Source organism: Salvelinus fontinalis, unplaced genomic scaffold (assembly GCF_029448725.1).
Source record: "Salvelinus fontinalis isolate EN_2023a unplaced genomic scaffold, ASM2944872v1 scaffold_0004, whole genome shotgun sequence".
NCBI classification, from domain to species: Eukaryota; Metazoa; Chordata; class Actinopteri; order Salmoniformes; family Salmonidae; genus Salvelinus; species Salvelinus fontinalis.
In genome coordinates, this window is record NW_026600213.1 from 217195 (window position 1) to 235000 (window position 17806).

Sequence of the window (17806 nt, forward strand, 5' to 3'; positions counted from 1 at the left end):
CTACCTGGTACCCCTGCACATTGACTCAGTACTGGTTCTCCTTATAGCCTCATTATTACCTCAACTACCTGGTACCCCTGCACATTGACTCAGTACTGGTACTCCTTATAGTCTCATTATTACCTCAACTACCTGGTACCCCTGCACATTGACTCAGTACTGGTACTCCTTATAGTCTCATTATTACCTCAACTACCTGGTACCCCTGCACATTGACTCAGTACTGGTTCTCCTTATAGCCTCATTATTACCTCAACTACCTGGTACCCCTGCACATTGACTCAGTACTGGTACTCCTTATAGTCTCATTATTACCTCAACTACCTGGTACCCCTGCACATTGACTCAGTACTGGTACTCCTTATAGTCTCATTATTACCTCAACTACCTGGTACCACTGCACATTGACTCAGTACTGGTACTCCTTATAGTCTCATTATTACCTCAACTACCTGGTACCCCTGGACATTGACTCAGTACTGGTACTCCTTATAGCCTCATTATTACCTCAACTACCTGGTACCCCTGCACATTGACTCAGTACTGGTACTCCTTATAGTCTCATTATTACCTCAACTACCTGGTACCCCTGCACATTGACTCAGTACTGGTACTCCTTATAGTCTCATTATTACCTCAACTACCTGGTACCCTGCACATTGACTCAGTACTGGTACTCCTTATAGTCTCATTATTACCTCAACTACCTGGTACCCCTGCACATTGACTCAGTACTGGTTCTCCTTATAGCCTCATTATTACCTCAACTACCTGGTACCCCTGCACATTGACTCAGTACTGGTACTCCTTATAGTCTCATTATTACCTCAACTACCTGGTACCCCTGCACATTGACTCAGTACTGGTTCTCCTTATAGCCTCATTATTACCTCAACTACCTGGTACCCCTGCACATTGACTCAGTACTGGCACTCCTTATAGTCTCATTATTACCTCAACTACCTGGTACCCCTGCACATTGACTCAGTACTGGTACTCCTTATAGTCTCATTATTACCTCAACTACCTGGTACCCCTGCACATTGACTCAGTACTGGTACTCCTTATAGTCTCATTATTACCTCAACTACCTGGTACCCCTGGACATTGACTCAGTACTGGTACTCCTTATAGCCTCATTATTACCTCAACTACCTGGTACCCCTGCACATTGACTCAGTACTGGTACTCCTTATAGTCTCATTATTACCTCAACTACCTGGTACCCCTGCACATTGACTCAGTACTGGTACTCCTTATAGTCTCATTATTACCTCAACTACCTGGTACCCTGCACATTGACTCAGTACTGGTACTCCTTATAGTCTCATTATTACCTCAACTACCTGGTACCCCTGCACATTGACTCAGTACTGGTTCTCCTTATAGCCTCATTATTACCTCAACTACCTGGTACCCCTGCACATTGACTCAGTACTGGTACTCCTTATAGTCTCATTATTACCTCAACTACCTGGTACCCCTGCACATTGACTCAGTACTGGTACTCCTTATAGTCTCATTATTACCTCAACTACCTGGTACCCCTGCAGATTGACTCAGTACTGGTACTCCTTATAGTCTCATTATTACCTCAACTACCTGGTACCCCTGCACATTGACTCAGTACTGTTACTCCTTATAGCCTCATTATTACCTCAACTACCTGGTACCCTGCACATTGACTCAGTACTGGTTCTCCTTATAGTCTCATTATTACCTCAACTACCTGGTACCCCTGCACATTGACTCAGTACTGGTACTCCTTATAGTCTCATTATTACCTCAACTACCTGGTACCCCTGGACATTGACTCAGTACTGGTACTCCTTATAGTCTCATTATTACCTCAACTACCTGGTACCCCTGGACATTGACTCAGTACTGGTACTCCTTATAGCCTCATTATTACCTCAACTACCTGGTACCCCTGCACATTGACTCAGTACTGGTACTCCTTATAGTCTCATTATTACCTCAACTACCTGGTACCCTGCACATTGACTCAGTACTGGTACTCCTTATAGTCTCATTATTACCTCAACTACCTGGTACCCCTGCACATTGACTCAGTACTGGTACTCCTTATAGTCTCATTATTACCTCAACTACCTGGTACCCCTGGACATTGACTCAGTACTGGTACTCCTTATAGCCTCATTATTACCTCAACTACCTGGTACCCCTGCACATTGACTCAGTACTGGTACTCCTTATAGTCTCATTATTACCTCAACTACCTGGTACCCCTGCACATTGACTCAGTACTGGTTCTCCTTATAGCCTCATTATTACCTCAACTACCTGGTACCCCTGCACATTGACTCAGTACTGGTACTCCTTATAGTCTCATTATTACCTCAACTACCTGGTACCCCTGAACATTGACTCAGTACTGGTACTCCTTATAGTCTCATTATTACCTCAACTACCTGGTACCCCTGCACATTGACTCAGTACTGGTACTCCTTATAGTCTCATTATTACCTCAACTACCTGGTACCCTGCACATTGACTCAGTACTGGTACTCCTTATAGTCTCATTATTGTTATTTTAATGTGTTACTTTTTCCTTTTTTTATTTACAAGGTACAAGGACAAGGTAGCACGTCCGGTGAACAGGTCAGAGATCCAAAGTCACAGGCAGACCAGCGGAAACTGGATCAGCAGCACTACAAGGTATCAGGTCAGGTGGATCATGTATCAATACTGATAGGATGGAAAGAAAGGGAGCGCTGCTCTCAGATCAGTTTTCTCCATTCAAATCTTTCCTCAACATTATCATTATTGTACAATACTGATGACGGATCAGCACCTAGAGAAATATTAACACCTATGGCAGCAAATATTGAGGAGGCTTATTCTAATGCTTACCCAATAAAAAAGCACTAAATCCCAGATTTGACACATCATTGTGTTCATGATAGGATACACATCATGAAATATTTTGAGACATATTACAGACAGTAATATATATACAGTGGGGAGAACAAGTATTTGATACACTGCCGATTTTGCAGGTTTTCCTACTTACAAAGCATGTAGAGGTCTGTAATTTGTATCACAGGTACACTTCAACTGTGAGAGACGGAATCTAAAACAAAACTCCAGAAATTCACATTGTATGATTTTTAAGTAATTCATTTGCATTTTATTGCATGACATAAGTATTTGATACATCAGAAAAGCAGAACTTAATATTTGGTGAGGAAACCTTTGTTTGCAATTACAGAGATCATACGTTCCCTGTAGTTCTTGACCAGGTTTGCACACACTGCAGCAGGGATTTTGGCCCACTTCTCCATACAGACCTTCTCCAGATCCTTCAGGTTTCGGGGCTGTTGCTGGGCAATACGGACTTTCAGCTCCCTCCAAAGATTTTCTATTGGGTTCAGGTCTGGAGACTGGCTAGGCCACTCCAGGACCTTGAGATGCTTCTTACAGATGCCACTCCTTAGTTGCCCTGGCTGTGTGTTTCGGGTCGTTGTCATGCTGGAAGACCCAGCCACGACCCATCTTCAATGCTCTTACTGAGGGAAGGAGGTTGTTGGCCAAGATCTCGCGATACATGGCCCCATCCATCCTCCCCTCAGTACGGTGCAGTCGTCCTGTCCCCTTTGCAGAAAAGCATCCCCAAAGAATGATGTTTCCACCTCCATGCTTCACGGTTGGGATGGTGTTCTTAGGGTTGTACTCATCGTTCTTCTTCCTCCAAACACGGCGAGTGGAGTTTAGACCAAAAAGCTCTATTTTTGTCTCATCAGACCACATGACCTTCTCCCATTCCTCCTCTGGATCATCCAGATGGTCATTGGCAAACTTCAGACGGGCCTGGACATGCGCTGGCTTGAGCAGGGGGACCTTTTGTGCGCTGCAGGATTTTAATCCATGACGGCGTAGTGTGTTACTAATGGTTTTCTTTGAGACTGTGGTCCCAGCTCTCTTCAGGTCATTGACCAGGTCCTGCCGTGTAGTTCTGGGCTGACCCCTCACCTTCAACATGATCATTGATACCCCACGAGGTGAGATCTTGCATGGAGCCCCAGACCGAGGGTGATTGACCGTCATCTTGAACTTCTTCCATTTTCTAATAATTGCGCCAACAGTTGTTGCCTTCTCACCAAGCTGCTTGCCTATTGTCCTGTAACCCATCCCAGCCTTGTGCAGGTCTACAATTTTTCCCTGATGTCCTTACACAGCTCTCTGGTCTTGGCCATTGTGGAGAGGTTGGAGTCTGTTTGATTGAGTGTGTGGACAGGTGTCTTTTATACAGGTAACGAGTTCAAACAGGTGCAGTTAATACAGGTAATGAGTGGAGAACAGGTGGGCTTCTTAACCTGTTTGGGCTGCAGCCCGACACCGGTACACTTATGACAACATCCAGCTCAAGTGCAGGGCGCAAAATTCAAAAGATATTTTTTTTAAATATTTAACTTTCACACATTAACAAGTCCAATACAGCATATGAAAGGTACACATCTTGTGAATCAAGCCAACATGTCCGATTTTTAAAATGTTTTACAGGGAAGACACAATATGTAAATCTATTAGCTAACCACGTTAGCAAAAGACACCACTTTTCTTACTCCATCAGTTTTTTACTCCATCAGTAGCTATCACAAATTCGACCAAATAAAGATATAAATAGCCACTAACCAAGAAACAACTTCATCAGATGACAGTCTGATAACATATTTATTGTATAGCATATGTTTTGTTAGAAAAATGTGCATATTTCAGGTATAAATCATAGTTTACATTGCAGCTACAGTCAGAAATTGCACCGAAAGCAGCCATAATATTTACAGACACCAACGTCAAATACCTAATTACTCATCATAAAACAGTTCTGAAAAATACATAGTGTACAGCAATTGAAAGACAGGCATCTTGTGATTCCAGACAATATTTCCGATTTATCAAGTGTTTTACAGCGAAAACACAATATAGCGTTATAATTAGCGTAGCCACAATAGCCAGAAACACTTGAGCGCCGACGACCAGTTCAAATGCATGACAGATATTAGAAATAGCATCATAAAATGTTTCTTACTTTTGGTGATCTTCCGTCAGAATGTTGGACAAGGTGTCCTTTGTCCAGAACAGTCGTTGTTTGGATCTGGAAGGGCAAATTTCCCTCTTGATTTAGCATGGGCACTTGCCAAGTGGCACGGATCTCTCCAACGTCAACAAAGTCAGAGAACGGAACACGGCAAAACTCCCGAAAAAAATTCAATAATTTGATTAAACTATATTGAAAAAACATACTTTACGATGATATGGTCACATGTATCAAATAAAATCTAAACCGGAGATGTTAGTCGTCCATAACGACAGCTAAACAGAAGGCAAATCCATGTCCCCTTTCGCGCGCTCCAGAAACAGGAAATGGACGGTCACGTCATACAAAGAGCTTTAATTCCACCTCAGACCAAGATAAACACGAAATATCTTCTCTCACCGCCTCTTGACAACCAGGGGAAGGTGTATGAAGTGTACGTAGACTCTTACGTATCATGCCCATGTATAGGCAGGAAGTTGAACAGAGCATCGATTTCTGACATTCCACTTCCTGGTCAGGAAATGTGCTGCAGAATGAGTTCTGTTTCACTCAGAGAAATAATTCAAACGGTTTTAGAAACTAGAGAGTGTTTTCTATCCAATAGTAATAATAATATGTGTATTGTACAAGCAAGAATTGAGTACGAGGCCGTTTGAAATGGGCACGATTTAACTGGCTACTCAATACTGCCCCTTGCAGCCATAAGAAGTTTTAAAGAAAAACTAACAGGTCTGTGAGAGCCGGAATTCTTACTGGTTGGTAGGTGATCAAATACTTATGTCATGCAATAAAATGCAAATGAATTACTTAAAAATCATACAATGTGATTTTCTGGATTTTTGTTTTAGATTCCGTCTCTCACAGTTGAAGTGTACCTATGATAAAAATTACAGGCCTCTACATGCTTTGTAAGTAGGAAAACCTGCAAAATCGGCAGTGTATCAAATACTTGTTCTCCCCACTGTATATATATTGAGACAAATTACAGGTCATAGCCTACAAGTAGCAAAATAGAACTCAATGGATTGACTGAACATAAAACGTGTTTCAATATGATTGAAAGAGGCCTAAAGCTACTGGTTATATTTTAATATGATTGAAAGAGGCCTAAAGCTACTGGTTATATTTTAATATGATTTTAATAGGCCTAAAGCTACTGGTTATATTTTAATATGATTGTAATAGTCCTAAAGCTACTGGTTATATTTTAATATGATTGAAAGAGGCCTTAAGCCTACTGGTTATATTTTAATATGATTGTAATAGTCCTAAAGCTACTGGTTATATTTTAATATGATTGAAAGAGGCCTAAAGCTACTGGTTATATTTTAATATGATTGAAAGAGGCCTAAAGCTACTGGTTATATTTTAATATGATTGTAATAGACCTAAAGCTACTGGTTATATTTTAATATGATTGTAATAGACCTAAAGCTACTGGTTATATTTTAATATGATTGAAAGAGGCCTAAAGCTACTGGTTATATTTTAATATGATTGAAAGAGGACTAAAGCTACTGGTTATATTTTACTATGATTGTAATAGGCCTAAAGCTACTGGTTATATTTTAATTAAGTCATCTTGGTTTTCATTTGAAGCATTATTTCATACGTTGCTTTTTTCTATCAACTTTAAAGACATTTGCAACTTTGTATTTGAAGTCAACTTTGTTCTGTTATCGGTGGTCACAGAGAGACTGATAAACCATGTGATTCTATGTTTAGCTGAGATCTTCTATGTATAAAGTGACGCGGGAGGGTAATAAAAGCATCTAACGATTCACTCAGCTGTTCTACGTTAATAACGATGGTTTTGGGAAACAGCTTAGAGATTTAACAATGCTCCTATCAAGGTTTTAATGATGAACTTAGCTTTAAGATGCTTTTGGGAAACCAGGCCCTGGAAAAAAACAACTGCTAAATTCAAAAGTAAATGCTTTACATACAGATCTCATGTTACTGTATTTAATATTTAATGTAAAATTTGTACAGTTCTTTATTAAACATGTAGTTCTTTGTTACATTTGACTCTGTAAAACCTAGCAGTACTACTGATTACTCTGAGAGTGAGGCAGATATATATTATTACTGTATAAAACCTAGCAGTACTACTGATTTCTCTGAGAGTGAGGCAGATATATATTATTACTGTGTAAAACCTAGCAGTACTACTGATTTCACTGAGAGTGAGGCAGATATATATTATTACTGTATAAAACCTAGCAGTACTACTGATTTCTCTGAGAGTGAAGCAGATATATATTATTACTGTGTAAAACCTAGCAGTACTACTGATTTCTCTGAGAGTGAGGCAGATATATATTATTACTGTGTAAAACCTAGCAGTACTACTGATTTCTCTGAGAGTGAGGCAGATATATATTATTACTGTGTAAAACCTAGCAGTACTACTGATTTCACTGAGAGTGAGGCAGATATATATTATTACTGTATAAAACCTAGCAGTACTACTGATTTCTCTGAGAGTGAGGCAGATATATATTATTACTGTATAAAACCTAGCATTACTACTGACTTCTCTGAGAGTGAGGCAGATATATATTATTACTGTATAAAACCTAGCAGTACTACTGATTTCTCTGAGAGTGAGGCAGATATATATTATTACTGTGTAAAACCTAGCAGTACTACTGATTTCTCTGAGAGTGAGGCAGATATATATTATTACTGTGTAAAACCTAGCAGTACTACTGATTTCTCTGAGAGTGAGGCAGATATATATTATTACTGTGTAAAACCTAGCAGTACTACTGATTTCTCTGAGAGTGAGGCAGATATATATTATTACTGTGTAAAACCTAGCAGTACTACTGATTTCACTGAGAGTGAGGCAGATATATATTATTACTGTATAAAACCTAGCAGTACTACTGATTTCTCTGAGAGTGAGGCAGATATATATTATTACTGTATAAAACCTAGCATTACTACTGACTTCTCTGAGAGTGAGGCAGATATATATTATTACTGTATAAAACCTAGCAGTACTACTGATTTCTCTGAGAGTGAGGCAGATATATATTATTACTGTGTAAAACCTAGCAGTACTACTGATTTCTCTGAGAGTGAGGCAGATATATATTATTACTGTGTAAAACCTAGCAGTACTACTGATTTCTCTGAGAGTGAGGCAGATATATATTATTACTGTGTAAAACCTAGCAGTACTACTGATTTCTCTGAGAGTGAGGCAGATATATATTATTACTGTGTAAAACCTAGCAGTACTACTGATTTCTCTGAGAGTGAGGCAGATATATATATTATTACTGTGTAAAACCTAGCAGTACTACTGATTTCTCTGAGAGTGAGGCAGATATATATATTATTACTGTGTTAAACCTAGCAGTACTACTGATTTCTCTGAGAGTGAGGCAGATATATATTATTACTGTGTAAAACCTAGCAGTACTACTGATTTCTCTGAGAGTGAGGCAGATATATATTATTACTGTGTAAAACCTAGCAGTACTACTGACTTCTCTGAGAGTGAGGCAGATATATATTATTACTGTGTAAAACCTAGCAGTACTACTGATTTCTCTGAGAGTGAGGCAGATATATATTATTACTGTGTAAAACCTAGCAGTACTACTGACTTCTCTGAGAGTGAGGCAGATATATATTATTACTGTGTAAAACCTAGCAGTACTACTGATTTCTCTGAGAGTGAGGCAGATATATATTATTACTGTGTAAAACCTAGCAGTACTACTGATTTCTCTGAGAGTGAGGCAGATATATATTATTACTGTATAAAACCTAGCAGTACTACTGATTTCTCTGAGAGTGAGGCAGATATATATTATTACTGTGTAAAACCTAGCAGTACTACTGATTTCTCTGAGAGTGATGCAGATATATATTATTACTGTGTAAAACCTAGCAGTACTACTGATTTCTCTGAGAGTGAGGCAGATATATATTATTACTGTGTAAAACCTAGCAGTACTACTGATTTCTCTGAGAGTGAGGCAGATATATATTATTACTGTGTAAAACCTAGCAGTACTACTGATTTCTCTGAGAGTGAGGCAGATATATAGTATTACTGTATAAAACCTAGCAGTACTACTGATTTCTCTGAGAGTGAGGCAGATATATATTATTACTGTATAAAACCTAGTAGTACAACTGATTTCTCTGAGAGTGAGGCAGATATATTTTATTACTGTGTAAAACCTAGCAGTACTACTGATTTCTCTGAGAGTGAGGCAGATATTATTACTGTGTAAAACCTAGCAGTACTACTGATTTCTCTGAGAGTGAGGCAGATATTATTACTGTGTAAAACCTAGCAGTACTACTGATTTCTCTGAGAGTGAGGCAGATATATATTATTACTGTGTAAAACCTAGCAGTACTACTGATTTCTCTGAGAGTGAGGCAGGAATATATATTATTACTGTGTAAAACCTAGCAGTACTACTGATTTCTCTGAGAGTGAGGCAGATATATATTATTACTGTGTAAAACCTAGCAGTACTACTGATTTCTCTGAGAGTGAGGCAGGAATATATATTATTACTGTATAAAACCTAGCAGTACTACTGATTTCTCTGAGAGTGAGGCAGATATATATTATTACTGTGTAAAACCTAGCAGTACTACTGATTTCTCTGAGAGTGAGGCAGGAATATATATTATTACTGTATAAAACCTAGCAGTACTACTGATTTCTCTGAGAGTGAGGCAGATATATATTATTACTGTGTAAAACCTAGCAGTACTACTGATTTCTCTGAGAGTGAGGCAGATATATATTATTACTGTGTAAAACCTAGCAGTACTACTGATTTCTCTGAGAGTGAGGCAGATATATATTATTACTGTGTAAAACCTAGCAGTACTACTGATTTCTCTGAGAGTGAGGCAGATATATAGTATTACTGTATAAAACCTAGCAGTACTACTGATTTCTCTGAGAGTGAGGCAGATATATATTATTACTGTATAAAACCTAGTAGTACAACTGATTTCTCTGAGAGTGAGGCAGATATATTTTATTACTGTGTAAAACCTAGCAGTACTACTGATTTCTCTGAGAGTGAGGCAGATATTATTACTGTGTAAAACCTAGCAGTACTACTGATTTCTCTGAGAGTGAGGCAGATATTATTACTGTGTAAAACCTAGCAGTACTACTGATTTCTCTGAGAGTGAGGCAGATATATATTATTACTGTGTAAAACCTAGCAGTACTACTGATTTCTCTGAGAGTGAGGCAGGAATATATATTATTACTGTGTAAAACCTAGCAGTACTACTGATTTCTCTGAGAGTGAGGCAGATATATATTATTACTGTGTAAAACCTAGCAGTACTACTGATTTCTCTGAGAGTGAGGCAGGAATATATATTATTACTGTATAAAACCTAGCAGTACTACTGATTTCTCTGAGAGTGAGGCAGATATATATTATTACTGTGTAAAACCTAGCAGTACTACTGATTTCTCTGAGAGTGAGGCAGGAATATATATTATTACTGTATAAAACCTAGCAGTACTACTGATTTCTCTGAGAGTGAGGCAGATATATATTATTACTGTGTAAAACCTAGAAGTACTACTGATTTCTCTGAGAGTGAGCATTTTCCCAAAAACATTACTGTCTGTCTCTCTGAAATGAAAACATCAAGTGATAGATTTTAAACAAAAACATGAACAATGTCTGTCATTGAACAACCCCATGCCATGATTAGAAAGTGAAAAAAAAACACCAATCTCTTTCATAATTTCACTAAACAATAAAAGCTAATTTACAAACATTTCTGAAAATGGATATATAGCGATTTGGAATGAAACTCTTCTGATGTTTCCCCATCTGAGCTCAGAGTAGATGAGAGATGTAATGTTTGTCTCTGTTGTTTTGAAGACCAATCAAGCAGGAGAGACCAGCCTCCCCTGTACCCAGCTGTGTGTCCATGAAGAGTGACTGGTCTAGGGATCAACCTCTAAACTTTAAAAAGGGAGACTTTTCTACTGAACAAAGGTAAGAAGAACTCATGGGTCATGGTCAGTGAGTTAAACAACACTGTCTCTAGTCATTTCTCCTCTTCCATTTTCCCATTTATTGTTGTTGTTTTCATAATCCATAGACTAATCCTTTTGTCCATTTTCATAGTCCTAAAACAATATTAAACAAACACAGTATTCCCTCCCTGTGTGTGTGTGTGTGTGTGTGTGTGTGTGTGTGTGTGTGTGTGTGTGTGTGTGTGTGTGTGTGTGTGTGTGTGTGTGTGTGTGTGTGTGTGTGTGTGTGTGTGTGTGTGTGTGTGTGTGTGTGTGTGTGTGTGTGTATACTCCCTGGATGAGGAAATGTAATCTCATGTTTTGTCCACAGAAACCAACAGGAGAGATCAGAGTCAGAGATTCTCAGTGGTCAGTCTTCCCAGAGTCATCAAACAGACCTGGCCTCCATATTCAGTGTATGTGGTCCTGTTATGTACATTTGTTTTTGTTTACCTCAAGTAAAGTTGATCTGTCAATCATTCATTAATGTGTTGATGAGAAAACATTTAGTCTCTTGCTTAACTTATTTACTTGATTTATTTCAGTTGCTTGAAGAGAATATTATGACATTTGTGAAGAACGAGCTGAAGATGTTCAAGAGGATTCTTAGTCCAGAACTCCCAGAAGGCATTGAGAGTCAGAAGCAGGATAAGGAAGTGGTGGACGCTGAAGATGAGAAGCAGGAGAGCAGTGCCAGAGAGGGGGCTCTGAAGATCACACTGCACGTCCTGAGGAAAATGAACCAGAAGGAGCTTGCTGACACACTGGAGAAATGTAAGATCTGTCTGCCTCATGGTGAATGCTGTTTTATAACATTTAAAAGCTGTAGCTAAAGTACAGCTAAAGTAGCTGTGTAACTCAATGATATTGTAGCAGCCTTAACACAACACCTAGTGACCTCATCAAGTAGCAGCAGGGATGTGTTGTACTGATTTATTTAGACACCGAAGAGAGCCAAAGACAGAGAGAGCCACAGACAGAGAGAGCCACAGACAGAGAGTGCCACAGACAGAGAGAGCCACAGACAGAGAGAGCCACAGACAGAGAGAGACAGAGAGAGACAGAGAGAGACACAGAGAGAGAGAGAGATAGAGAGACACAGACAGAGAGCAAGAGAGAGCTACAGGGAGCCACAGTGAGAAAGAGAGTTACAGAGAGCCAGAGAGAGACAGAGAGAGAGAGAGAGAACATTAATAATACCATCAATAATACCAATAATAATATAATCAGTCACACCAGTTTGTAATGCATTATGTAAACATTTACACATTTATACAGTCAGTTAAGATAATAAATTATTATTATTTAAAACTTTATAACAGTCCTACAATACTTTAGGCATTAAAACAGATGTAATATTAATATCCTCTGTGTTATTTCTTGATTCAGATGAGCTTGCTGTGTTTTGCCAACGTGAACTCAAATCTAATCTAAAGAAGAAGTTTCAATGTGTATTTGAGGGGATCGCTAAACAAGGAAACCCAACACTTCTCAATAAGATCTACACAGAGCTCTACATCACAGAGGGTGGAACAGGAGAGGTCAATAATGAACATGAGCTGAGACAGATTGAGACAACAACCAGGAAACAAGCAAGACCAGAGACTGCAATCAAATGTAACGACATCTTCAAACCCTTAACTGGACAAGACAAACGTATCAGAACTGTGCTGACAAAGGGAGTTGCTGGCATTGGAAAAACAGTCTCTGTGCAGAAGTTCATTCTGGACTGGGCTGAAGGAAAAGCAAATCAGGATGTCCAATTTGTATTTTCATTCCCTTTCCGGGAGCTGAATTTGATGAAAGAGGACAAACACACTTTCATTGAACTCCTCAATCACTTCTCAATGGAAACCAAACAATCAAGAATCTCCATCTACAACAAGTACAAAGTTCTGTTCATCTTTGATGGTCTGGATGAGTGCCGACTGCCCCTAGACTTCCAGAAGAACAAGATCTGTTGGGACGTCACAGAGTCAACCTCAGTGGATATTCTGCTGACAAATCTCATTAAGGGAAATCTGCTTCCCTCTGCTCTCCTCTGGATAACTACCCGACCTGCAGCAGCAAATAAGATCCCTTCAGGGTGTGTTGACCAGGTAACAGAGGTACGAGGGTTCAATGACCCACAGAAGGAGGAGTACTTCAGGAAGAGATTCAGTGATGAAGACCTGGCCAACAGAATCATCTCACACATAAAGACATCAAGGAGCCTCCACATCATGTGCCACATTCCAGTCTTCTGTTGGATTTCTGCAATAGTCCTTGAAGACATGCTGAAACATAAGAAAGAAGAGATGCCCAAGACTCTGACTGAGATGTACACACACCTTGTGGTGTTTTATACCAAACAGAAGAATGAAAAGTATCTTGGGAAAGAAGAAACAGGTCCACACTGGAATAAAGAGAGCATTCTGTCACTGGGAAAACTGGCTTTTCAACAGCTTGTGAATGGCAATCTGATTTTCTATGAAGAAGACCTGAAAGAGGCTGGCATTGATGTCAATGAAGCCTCAGTGTACTCAGGATTGTGCACACAGCTCTTTAAAGAGGAATGTGGGCTGTACCAGGACAAGGTGTACTGCTTTGTGCATCTGAGCATTCAGGAGTTTCTGGCTGCTGTATATGTGTTCCTCTCATTCATCAACAACAATGAGAATCTAATGGCTGAACCGCAATCAAAGTCCAGGAACTTTTCTGTGAGAATCAAACAAAGGCGTCAAGTTACTTTCTACAAGAGTGCCGTGGATAAATCCTTACAAAGTGAGACGGGAAACCTGGACCTGTTCCTCCGCTTCCTTCTGGGCCTCTCACTGGAGTCCAATCAGAAGCACTTACAAGGTCTACTGACAAAGACAAGAATCAGCTCACAGAGCCATGAAGAAACAGTCAAGTACATCAAGGAGAAGATCGGGGAGAATCTCTCTCCAGAGAGGTGCATCAATCTGTTCCACTGTCTGAATGAACTGAATGACCATTCTCTAGTGGAGGAGATCCAAAGATACCTGAGCTCAGGAAGTCACTCAAAACCCAAACTGTCTCCTGCACAGTGGTCAGCTCTGGTCTTTGTGTTGCTGACTTCAGAAAAGGAGCTGGATGTGTTTGACCTGAAGAAATACTCCAGATCAGAGGAAGGTCTTCTGAGGCTGCTGCCAGTGGTCAAAGCCTCCAGAGCTGTTCTGTGAGTAAATAAAATTACATGTAAGAACTAATCATCAGGAAGCAATATGCAGTTTAGAGAAAATGATGTATTATAATATGTATATAATTTTATGTTGAATAACATATTGAATAAATGAATTGATGTTTACATTAGTATAACAAAATGACCATATAGTTCTAGAAGACAGAAGATGAATCTACATGTTGTTTTGGAGAATTAACCAAATGCATCTGCCATTTTCCTTCTACACTACTGGTGTTAAATTAAGTGTGTTTGTGAAGTCATGATGATCTCTTTGTCAGGCTGTCAGGCTGTGGAGTCACAAAGGAAGGCTGTGCTTCTCTGGTCTCAGCTCTGAGGTCAAACCCCTCACACCTGAGAGAACTGGATCTGAGTAACAATGACCTGAAGGATTCAGGAGTGAAGCTGCTCTCTGCTGGACTGGGGAATCCCCACTGTAAACTGGAGACTCTGAGGTCAGTATTCCTGTAGTTGGTCAACAAGTGATAACTGTTTACCAGATCCACATGTGTTTACCAGACACACATAGTCCACACCATATGTGTTTGGACAGTGAAGCTTACAGTTTTACATTTGGTGCTATGCTCCAGCATTTTGGATTTGAGATAGAATGTTTCGTATTAGATGAGAGTCCAGAATGTCACCTTTCACATACATATTTATGTTTGTTCAGTGGCTTGCAAAAGTTTTCACCCCCCTTGGCATTTTTCCTATTTTGTTGCCTAAAATCCTGTAATTAAAATAGATGTTTTGGGGGTTTGTATCAGTTGATTTACACAACATGCCTACCACTTTGAAGATGCAAAATATGTTTTATTGTTAAACAACCAATAAATAAAAAAGCTGCAATTACAGCTGTAAGTCTTTTGGGGTTTGTCTCTATAAGCTTGGCACATTTAGCCACTGGGATGTTTGACCATTTTTCAAGGCAAAACTGCTCCAGCTCCTTCAAGTTGGATGGGCTCCGCTGGTGTACCTCAATCTGAATGTCATTCCACAGATTCACAATTGGATTGAGGTCTATGCTTTGACTTGACCATTCCAAGATATTTACATTTTCCCCCTTAAACCACTCGAGTGTTGCTTTAGCAGTCTCAAATCTCTGGAAGACTGAAACAGGTTTCCCTCAAGAATTTCCCTCTATTTAGCGCCATCCATCATTCCTTTAATTCTAACCAGTTTCCCAGTCCCTGCCGATGAAAAACAAACCCACAGCATGATGCTGCCACCACCATGCTTCACTGTGGGGATGGTGTTCTCAGGGTGATAAGAGGTGTTGGGTTTGCGCCAGACATAGTGTTTTCCTTGATGGCCATAAAGCTCAATTTTAGTATCATCTGACCAGAGTACCTTCTTCCATATGTTTGGGGAGTCTCCAACATGCCTTTTGGCGAACGCCAAACATGTTTGCTTATTTTTTTCTTTAGAGCAATGTATTTCTTTCTGGCCACACTTCCGTAAAGCCCAGCTCTGTGGAGTGTACGGCTTAAAGTGGTCCTATGGACAGATACTCCAATCTCCGCTGTGGAGCTTTATAACTCATTCAGGGTTATCTTTGGTCTCTTTGTTGCCTCTCTGATTAATGCCCTCCTTGCCTGGTTCGTGAGTTTTGGTGGGCGGCCTTCTCTTGGCAGGTTTGTTGTGGTGCCATATTCTTTCCATTTTTAAATAATGGATTTAATGGTGCTCCGTGGGATTTTCAAAGTTTCAGATATTTTTTTATAACCCAACCCTGATCTGTATTTCTCCTCAACTTTGTCCCTGACCTGTTCGGAGAGCTCCTTGGTCTTCATGGTGCCGCTTGCTTAGTGGTGTTGTAGACTCTGGGGCCTTTCAGAACAGGTGTATATACACAGATCATGTGACACTTAGATTGCACACAGGTGGACTTTATTTAACTAATTATGTGACTTCTGAAGGTAATTGGTTGCACCAGATCTTATTTAGGGGCTTCATAGCAAAGTGGGTGAATACATATGCACGCACCACTTTTCTGTTTTTAATCACATTTTTTATTTTTTTATTTCTCTTGACCAATTTGGACTATTTTGTGTATGTCCATTACAAAAAATCCAAATAAAAATCGATTTAAATTACATGTTGTAATGAAACAAAATAGGAACAACACCAAGGGGGATGAATACCTCTGCAAAGCACCGTAGTCTACCATTTGAAGAAGTCTTCATTATTTGGACATATTCACTTATATTGTATTGAAGAAGTCATAAGTTTAGTATTTGGTCCCATATTCCATGCCTGCAGTGATTACATCAAGCTTGTGATTCTACTAACTTGTTGAATTCATTTGCAGTTTGTCTTGGTTGTGTTTTGGATGATGTTTTTCCTAATAGAAACTGAATGGTGAATAATGTCCTGTCATTTTGGAGTCACTTCACTTGTATTGTCAGTAAGAATAGAAGATGTTTCTGAACACTTCTACATTCATGTGGATGCTACCATGATTATGAATAATCATGAATGAATCGAGAATGATGATGAATGAGAAAGTTATAGAGGCACAAAGATCATACCCCCTCTGTTATTGGTAATGGTGAGAGGTTAGCATGTTTTGTTGTATCCTCTGTTATTGGTAATGGTGAGAGGTTAGCATGTTTTGTTGTAGCCTCTGGTATTGGTAATGGTGAGAGGTTAGCATGTTTTGTTGTAGTCTCTGTTATTGGTAATGGTGAGAGGTTAGCATGTTTTGTTGTAGTCTCTGTTATAGGTCATGGTGAGAGGTTAGCATGTTTTGTTGTAGCCTCTGTTATTGGTAATGGTGAGAGGTTAGCATGTGGAGATTAAAACAGAACATGGCCAAGATGTTCAAATGTTCATAAATGACCAGCATGGTCAAATAATAGGTCTGGGACAGGTAGCACGTCCGGTGAACAGGTCAGGACTCCATAGCCGCAGGCAGAACAGTTGAAACTGGATCAGCAGCACGGCCAGGTGGACTGGGGACTGCAAGGAGTCAACATGCCAGGTCGTCCTGAGGCATGGTCCAAGGGCTCAAGTCCTCCGAAGGAGAGAAAGAAAGAGAGAAAGAGAGAATTAGAGAGAGCATACTTAAATTGACACAGGACACCGGATAAGACAGGAGAAGTACTCCAGATATAACAAACTGACCCTAGCCCCCCGACACATAAACTACTGCAGCATAAATACTGGAGGCTGAGACAGGCAGGGTCAGGAGACACTGTGGCCCCATCCGACACATAAACTACTGCAGCATAAAGGTTAGCATGTTTTGTTGTAGCCTGTATTATTGGTAATGGTCAGAGGTTGTAGTGTTTTGAAACTTACTAAGAATTAATATTTCTCCAGTCATCATCCACCATTCAGTTGCTATTGCACAAAACATAACCCAAAACACAACCAAATACTAAACTTTTGACTACTTTAATAAACTATAAAGACATTTGTCAGAATACTTATGACTTCTTCAAATGGGGGCCTAGATACATAAAGTGCTTTTATTTCTAAATGGTGAAACAGATATGTATTAAAATATCCTCAAATAAAAGGT

At 39.6% G+C, this 17806-nt stretch overlaps 1 protein-coding gene across 1 annotated transcript in view; it reads left to right on the top strand.

Annotated features, from left to right (window-relative positions):
* The first annotated feature begins 1669 nt into the window (after positions 1-1669).
* Positions 1670-17806, top strand: part of LOC129841940 (NACHT, LRR and PYD domains-containing protein 3-like) — an 18705-nt gene continuing 2568 nt past the window's right edge. The window contains exons 1-6 of the mRNA XM_055910312.1: positions 1670-2679; positions 10960-11076; positions 11428-11512; positions 11642-11870; positions 12486-14277; positions 14562-14735. Of these exons, the coding sequence (XP_055766287.1) occupies positions 2558-2679; positions 10960-11076; positions 11428-11512; positions 11642-11870; positions 12486-14277; positions 14562-14735 (2519 nt within the window). The 5' untranslated portion in view covers positions 1670-2557. The remainder of the gene's footprint in view (positions 2680-10959; positions 11077-11427; positions 11513-11641; positions 11871-12485; positions 14278-14561; positions 14736-17806) is intronic.